This window comes from Micropterus dolomieu, linkage group LG03 (genome assembly GCF_021292245.1).
Source record: "Micropterus dolomieu isolate WLL.071019.BEF.003 ecotype Adirondacks linkage group LG03, ASM2129224v1, whole genome shotgun sequence".
Lineage (NCBI taxonomy): Eukaryota > Metazoa > Chordata > Actinopteri > Centrarchiformes > Centrarchidae > Micropterus > Micropterus dolomieu.
Window position 1 is genome coordinate 625,257 of NC_060152.1, and position 8,296 is coordinate 633,552.

An 8,296-nucleotide genomic window follows, 5' to 3' on the forward strand; every position below is an offset into this window, starting at 1 on the left:
AATGTAAATATTAGGCCTTATCTGTTGTGATGCATCACATCACTCCGATGAGCTGCAGCATCCACTCAATATAACAGCTCCCAAGTAAGGGGGGCGTGTCGGTCAGTAAAAGACTTCCGCGAAGGATGCGCTAACCCAGATAGCGGAGCAGAACGACTTCTGGTTCAAGTAAGGAAAGAGGAGCGAAATAAGAGATAGCAACAAACACCGAGACAGGAAGTATTTCTGTTTTGAGGGTAAACAGTGGTCACACCAAATATTGATTTAGATTTTTCTTCTGTTCACTCACTTTGTATTTTGTTAATTGATAAATGTAATCTGTTAACATTTTTTAAAGCATTCTTATTTTATATCAGTTTTCACACTTTTGCACAGTACTGTTGGCTGAGCTTCATTAGAGCTACAACTTCAACTCTTCTTCTAAAAGAATATTAAAACATTTACTTGTATGATGTCTTAATTTGTTAATATTACTTCACACAGGACATAAATATTACAGTAAAGAATGGATGAAACAGAAATGTCGAGCTGAGAAGAACCTTTCATCTCTAAGTCTGGTTCAGTACACACAACCACAGGGGAAGACGTCTGACTTGACAGTTGTCCAGAAGACACTCATTGACCACCTCCACACGAAGGGTAACTCACAGAAGGTCACTGCTGAAAGGGCTGGCTGATCAGAGTGCATATTCATCAGTGTGGTAGGAAATGTTGTACAAGCAACAGGGACCACAGCCTTAAGAGGATTGTCAAGCAAAGCCGATTCAAGAACTTGGGGAAGTGGACTGAGGCTGGAGTCAGAGCATCAAGAGCCACCAGGCACAGACGGGTCCAGGTAATGAGCTAAAAGTGTCGCACTGCTAGTGTCAAGCCACTCCTGAACCAGACGTCAGAAGCGTCTTCCCTGGGCTAAGGAGAAAAAGAACTGGACCGCTGTTCGGTGGTCCAAAGTCCTCTTTTCAGATGAAAGTAAATTTTGCATTTCACTTGTAAATCAAGGTCCCAGAGTCTGGAGGACGAGTGGAGAGGCACAGAGTCCAAGTAGCCAGAGTGACGTTTCCACAGTCAGTGATGATATGGGGTGCCATGTCATCTGCTGGGTTTTATCAGGTCCAGAGTCAATGCAGCATCCACCAGGAGATTTTAGAACACTTCATGCTTCCATGGAGATGCTGATTTCCTTTTCCAGCAGGACTTGGCACCTGCCCACAGTACCAAAACCACTAGGAACTGACCATGGTGTTACTAAGTGTATGGATGCAGTGTAACGAAGTTATGCTAGGCCCCGGTGCAAATATTTTCCTTGGACCTCTTCCTTGGAAGAAGTCTTCCCAAAAACCAGGTGAAGCAAACAAATATACCACTTCCGCCCAAACCCCAGTGAACACGCCCACTACCTACAATTTCAGTGCAGTGAATAATATGAGACCATAAATATAGAACACTTCCAGGTGGCTCCTGCAGTAACAAATCACACAAAGTGAAGTTATCACTTCTTTAGCAACGATTTGAGGCAAATAAATACAAACAACTTGTCTTTCATTTTTATTTATGAAACACCACATTCCCCTCAAAAAATAAAACTTAACACAGTTTAGTGTGAATCAGACATAAAATTCACCAACACTGAAGAGAGAAATGGCTGCACATTTGGCTCACACATCAGAGCAGCTATGGATGCACGGCACAGTCATGATTGCTCTGTCCATATATTTAAACCAAATAAAAAGGAGTGTGCACACACATCATCATTCCAGTGAACAGCTGAGACACCTGCTGATCTAGGGATCTTTCAAACAGTGAATGTCAGACTTTAACATACAGTGAGTTCAATGCAAAAGTCATTCAGTAAGCACAACATCAGTGCATGATTGAGGTCAAATCCAATTGTTCAAAGGATTTTGGCCCGGGCAATGACACTGCAACTGACCAATCAGATTATCCCATTTAGTGATTTGTGTGATTAATACAGACAAACATGACTGTATGAACGTGTGTGTGTGTGTGTTGTAGGTCATCAGTCTGGCAGGTCATGTATGCACAACAGAATGATCACTGGTGTTGTCACAATAACAGAGTTTTCACTGCACTTCAATACCATCACAGGCCTCTGATTTCAGCATTTCATTTTGAAATCATTTGATACTTTGTCTGCCTGTTATTCATGTAAGCTTAAAATCAATTTTGTGACATGTAAAATGTGAGAACTGGAGGAGTTCAGAAAAATGGTGCAACTACAGCAGTGGACGAAACGGCAGACATGGTAGAGATAGTCAGCTATTCCTGTAAAAGGTACAAGGTGGGTGAATAGTTTATGTGAACAGTTTATCAAACCCAGTGCCTCTGACAGCACTGGAAGACCTGTACTAACCTGTGTAACACTGACACACATATTGCAGATTCTTTTTTCAGAGCTGAGTTTACAACACCCACTTTGCCGAGATACTGCTCTCATGTCAAGAAGTCATTACTAAAGGCTTTTGAAGTGAGTGCATTGCAATAAGCCGAGAAAGGATGCAACTTCCTGTCAGTTTAACAGCTAGGTATATAGCTAGTTATTATTAACATGAAGAGATGTCTGACCTGCCAGTTAGAACTTTCTAAATGATAAGCTAATACTCATTATACAGCCTCTATGGCAAACTGCTAACTTGTAGTCCATAAGAATTAATGTTCCCCATTACACAATACCAGAAACCCACTTTACACACAATAACAGCATACTAGCTCGCTAATTCCGTCTTATAAACAGTAAAATCATTCAATTTAGTGTCATATTGCTATTTTCCAGGCTACTGTATTTGTCATATTTTGCGGATCCAAGACACCATGGTTTCCATGGGAACGCAGTTGTCAAGACTATTGTCATCCAGAAGTGCGTGTGGTTTCATCCAAAGTCGATTGGAAAAACAACAGCCACACCAAGGAAGCAAAAACACAGAACCACACCACACAGACTACACCAACAGCATGCGACTGCAAACGTGCATTCAGACTGGTCACAAAGAGGAAATACCATAGACTGTATATAAGAAAATACTGAAACTGATGCAGATCATTTGGTTTGGCCTTCAGCCACCAAATCAACCCAACTGAACACAGAGATGTTGGGGCAGCACATTGGACAGCGCTCTCCACCTCCAACCTTATTAACGTACATTACACTTCCTCAGTATGCTCTTTCACATCTTTCTAAACCAATGGTTATTTCATCTTGTTTTATGTTAGGGATTTTATTTAATTTTATTCTTTATTTTTACTGTAAAGCACTAACTTTTTGTTGGATTTTAATTTCATTTATCACCTATCTGTATGCACTGTGCCTGCATGAGAGGAAATATACAGCTAGTAAATCCGTGTTCCTGCCCAAAAGAATATGCAACTTTACATATACACATGCTCGTTACGCAAACATCTAATCGGCCAATCCTACTGCAACAACTCAATGCATACAATCATGCAGACATGGTTGAGAGGTTCAGATGTTGTTCAGACCAAACATCAGAATGAGGAAGAATGTAATGTGATGTAATTTAGTGCCAGGCTGGGTGGTTTGAGTATCTCAGAAACTGCTGGTCTCCTGGGGTATCACCGACAGTAGTCTCTAGAGTTTACAGAGAATGGTGTCAAAAACAAAAAGCACTGAGTAAGCAGCAGCTCTGTGGCTGAAAACACCTTGTAACTGAGAGAGTTCAAAGGAGAATGACCAGACAGGAAGGTGACAGTAACTCACATACCAGGCATTACAACAGTGCTAGGGAGAAGGGCATCTCTGACCGCACAACTAGTCCAACCTTGAAGTGGATCAACTACAGCAGCAGAAGCTCACAGTGGGTTCCACTTCCACACTATAGTGGACACAGGCTCACCAAGACAGGACAAAAGAAGATTGTGAAAATGTCACCTGGTGTGATGAATCTTGATTTCTGCTGCCATGTGCAGATGTCAGAATTTGACCTCAACATATCCATACCACCTTCGCTCAATGGTCCCTAATACTAACCGTGCATTGTTAGTCGCACACAGCCCTCTTGAGAATTTTCAAAATTCATGTCAAAATCTGCGTGAATCGTGAACATGAAACCAAATCTGTAGGGAATGTTTCCAGCACCTTGTTTGCCATGAAGACGTCAGGCTGTTGAGGGGGCAAACAGGGATCCTCACCATAATTATAAACATGGACCAAATAACGTGGTCTGAATGGACCTGCAGGGTTTAATAAGTTTGTGGATTCACTCTAGAGCCTTCCTGCCTGTGTGCTGCTCACAGTGCTGCTGCTGCTGTGACCAACCACACAGTTAAACAAAAACTACAGAGGCTGAAAAATCTTTCAGAAATGGCAAAGAAACATTATTTAGGTGTAACATAAGGCTACAGTGGAACATTACTGGGTGGGGGACACAACAAGTCACAATGCTTTTTAGGTGTGAGGCAATAATGGCATTTTTCCCACTTTGGCTTCGTGGTAAAGTGTTCCACCTTATATTCAAATAGAGAGAGAAAACTCTCATACTACTCAGTAATATCTCTTCATTGGCTATTTCTGTTTCTATCTGCTCTAGTAAGCCTACTTCCTCTACCACTATAAGCTGTGTATCTGCTGCTGACGTAATTTCATACTGTGGCAGATGGATCAAACTAAAATAACTGATTACTTCAGTTCCCTTCGCAATAAAACAGAGGCTGCTGTAGGAGATGTTGGTGGTACTGAAGTGTTAAATGGTTAAATATTAACCTTAGTATTGTATCTAAGTCAAACCTCTGGAATTCTGACAACACGAGTACCAGTGTAAACTTCAATAAGACTGCTGTTCTAAAAGATATTCTGCATAAAGTACAGGTGCAGGAAGCAGGATGTAAAGGGGAACAAAGCTAACCCTGGAGTTTGGAATTTGGCAGCTGGGGTCAGAGCGCTTGCTGGGTGCTTCAGTCATTGATGAGAGCCAGGATCATGCTGCAAAATGGGTGGGAAAAATATGTGTTAATGCATATGTTGTTGCTGAAGGCCTTGACATGTCACTAAATGTCTGTAGATGCTGTTGCCCTTACCTGTACAAATAAATGAAGAAGCAGAGCAGGTGGTAACCCAGTTTGATCATGGCCTCCTTCATGTGGGACTTGAGCTGACCACGGTTGTGAATCTCAGTGGGGTCCAACACGCCCATGTTTCCCATCGGAACCTTCACGTACCTGCAGGGATAGGAAAGTACACCCAGGAACCTCATTGCACCATTGAGTATTACATGAGCTCTGTGTTCTTACCTACAGTACAGTGTGATGTGGAGAAAATTGTCACAGTATATGTCATTTTAAATTCTTGTATCAATACATGCAGTGTTTCCCTACATTCATTCAGAAGCAGCACACCACAAAATATTGAGAGCAGCTCCTAAAATTTCACAAAATCATTAATATCAATGGGCTACTAGTGATTTTCATTCGTAAAGTGCATAGTGAGTTTGTGGTTGAGCGAGTGCAAGAGAGCGAATGGCAGAAATTGACAGTGAAAGTGAGCGGATAAAAAGAAGGTGATTAGTGAAGGTGGTTAGTGCTAGCTAACATCTCCTGGGTTTCAGACTCCAGTCTGGAAGCTGAGCAGGAAAGCTAACAGTATGTTTTTTGGCTGCTAACATTAGCTTATAAGAAGTCACTATTAGCTAGATGCATTTCATAACTGCATACTTGTCCAGTGTTAAGGACATCAGGTCCAAGCAGGGATGGCAATTAACACCCGCCACCCGCGACATGCGGGAGGATTTTCCGTTTGGCAGCTAAATGGCGTAGATTTGTAAGGGGCTGGGCGTTACAAAAGTTGTACTTGGGAGTGTTTTTAGCTTTTAGCTAGCTAGCCACCAGCGCGGCAACATTGACGTCACCACCAAACCAAAAAAGGAGGTTGAAGCAGATAATAAAAACAATTAGTTGGTGGGCCAGCCTAGTGTCTGACACACATGTCATATTCTTATGGTCCAGCTGTCCTCCCCAGAGATCAAGAAGTATAGAAGACCTAAAACGGATAAGTTTGAAAAGCGTTTTAGTGTGAACAGGCAAAAACGATGATGCAGACACTCACATCTGGCTTTCTGATTGGGTCTTAAAAGTCATGCAAATCAAAAACACACATCTACTGACAGTGTTTTAGTTTTGGCATTTTTATTAAAATATTTTGTACTGTGCAAATAACACTTGTACACTTGTGATTACTGTGCATGTTTCCGTATTGACTTTGCAACGACGTCTGTTTCCACCGCCATAATCGCTTTGTATTCACGTGTTACTTTCAGTGACAGTTCCACCTGTCCATGCAAAAAAATCTCTGGTGTGGTTCTTTCTCTGTAGTATTACTTTTTTCTTTCGCCAAATCTTCTGCAACTGTGGAGTACACAATCTGCTTCCTATTTACACCCGCTCCTGCATAACCAGTCAGGGTTCTTGCACCATTTTTTAGGTCAAATTCGATGCTTTTTAAGACCTCAACACATATAATTTAAGACTTCATTTGAAAATTTTGAAACAATTTTATTTTCACGACAGGTAAATGGCTGTTTATTCCGAATGAGGGAACATAGAGGATGTTTACACCTGGCGTAATGCTGTGTGATGGCTGCGCTGGCACTGCAGTGGACAATGGAAGGATGAGGAGGGAACGAGTGATAGGAACCACAAAGATTTCCTGACCAATGATGATGACTGGCTAATATGCCAATTGAGATTCCCGGGAGCCGAGCTCTTGGATCTATGTGTTGAAATGGGTCTAGCATTAGACAGACCAAGCCGACGAACTGTGCCACCGGTACAAATACAAGTAATAAATTGCAATATATCTCAATATATTTAAAATCGCAATAAAATCGAATCACAACATAAATATCGTGATAATATCGTATCGTGGGGCTTCTGGTGATTCCCACCCCTATAAAATACAGTAGAGAAGAGCATGTTCTCTCTCACAGCCAATGCAGTAGGCAGCGGCAGTACAACAATACCTGTAAATGTTCCAGGCTGCTACAGGCAGGTTGAGGAGGAAGATGAACCAGTGCATGGAGACCAGCATCAGCATTGTGGAGAGACACTGGCCAACCATCTCTGGAATTACCCACTGAAAATACAAAATATCAAACATACATGAATCAAACATTAAAATAAGAAATCATGAGAATGCTAACAAACTTCTCTCTATAGCATCTATAAAAAACAGACATAATAAAAGCTGCAAGCAGAGTTAGACCGGCCTTAGGGGCATGTCCAGGCTGCAGCGACCAGAGGTCAGGAGACGCAGCTCAGAATTATCAAGCGTTTTGGACCAGTCATGATGGAGTTATACGTCACTTCCTGTGATTATATGTTGTGTACTCGTAAATGAATTGTGGACCATGCTGTGAAGAGCAGCTGTCATGGTCATCTCACATCTCCATGCTGGTGAAGAAAGCTCAGAAACAACTTTATTTCTTGAGGAAGTTTAAGAAGGCCAAATCCCCGCGCCAAGTTCTTGTCAGCTTTTACAGAGAACTTACTTAGATATCATCCTGACTGGAAACATCACTAACATGGGATGTGCACGGCCCAGGACTGGAGGGCTCTGCAGCGGGTGATTCAAACTGCTCAGAAGATCATTGGTACCCATCTGCTGAGCATCAGTGATATCACTGAGGTGAGGTGCCTACGCAGAGCCCAAAGGATACTAAAGGACAGTACCCAACCAGCCACAGCCTGTTCACCCTGCTGCCTTCTGGGAAGAGAGATGCGGCCGCACCACCAGACTGCAGAGCAGCTTTTCCCCCCAAGCTATCAGACTCTTAAACTCTAATTCATCTTCAGCACTGCTCCACTGATGATAGTCGAAGTCCTTTTAGGCAAGTTCTGCCACTCGGCCGCCATCTTGGCAATGCTTCTGGGTAGCTATTTCAGACTAACAAGACCAGGCTCCTATCTAAATTAATGGGGAGAGAGCCAGATCTGCACTTTTTACTGGACATAAAAACTACATGTATAGAAAAAAAAATCGCTGAAAGAGTTTGACAACTTTGCCACAAAATAACTACTTCTACTACGCATGCGTCACCAGAACTGGGCGGCTGTGGCTCAGGAGGTAGAGCGGGTTGGCCGTTAATCGGAAGGTCGGCGGTTCAATCCTGGCTTGCATGTCGAAGTGTCCTTGGGCAAGATACTGAACCCCGAATTGCCCCTGGCGGCTATTCCGCCAGTGTATGAGTGAGTGTGAATGTTAGTTTCCGTTTGAGCTCTTAGGCTCAGTGTATGAATGTGTGTGACTGGTGAATGCAGATGTAGTGTAAAA

General features: G+C 42.5%; 1 protein-coding gene across 1 annotated transcript in view; it reads right to left on the reverse strand.

Moving 5' to 3' along the window:
* Positions 1-1,532: 1,532 nt before the first annotated feature.
* Positions 1,533-8,296, reverse strand: part of cnih4 (cornichon family AMPA receptor auxiliary protein 4) — a 15,373-nt gene continuing 8,609 nt past the window's right edge. Inside the window, exons 3-5 of the mRNA XM_046045264.1 lie at positions 6,987-7,099; positions 5,050-5,190; positions 1,533-4,954 (exon numbers count right to left, since the gene is read on the reverse strand). Of these exons, the coding sequence (XP_045901220.1) occupies positions 4,927-4,954; positions 5,050-5,190; positions 6,987-7,099 (282 nt within the window). The 3' untranslated portion in view covers positions 1,533-4,926. The remainder of the gene's footprint in view (positions 4,955-5,049; positions 5,191-6,986; positions 7,100-8,296) is intronic.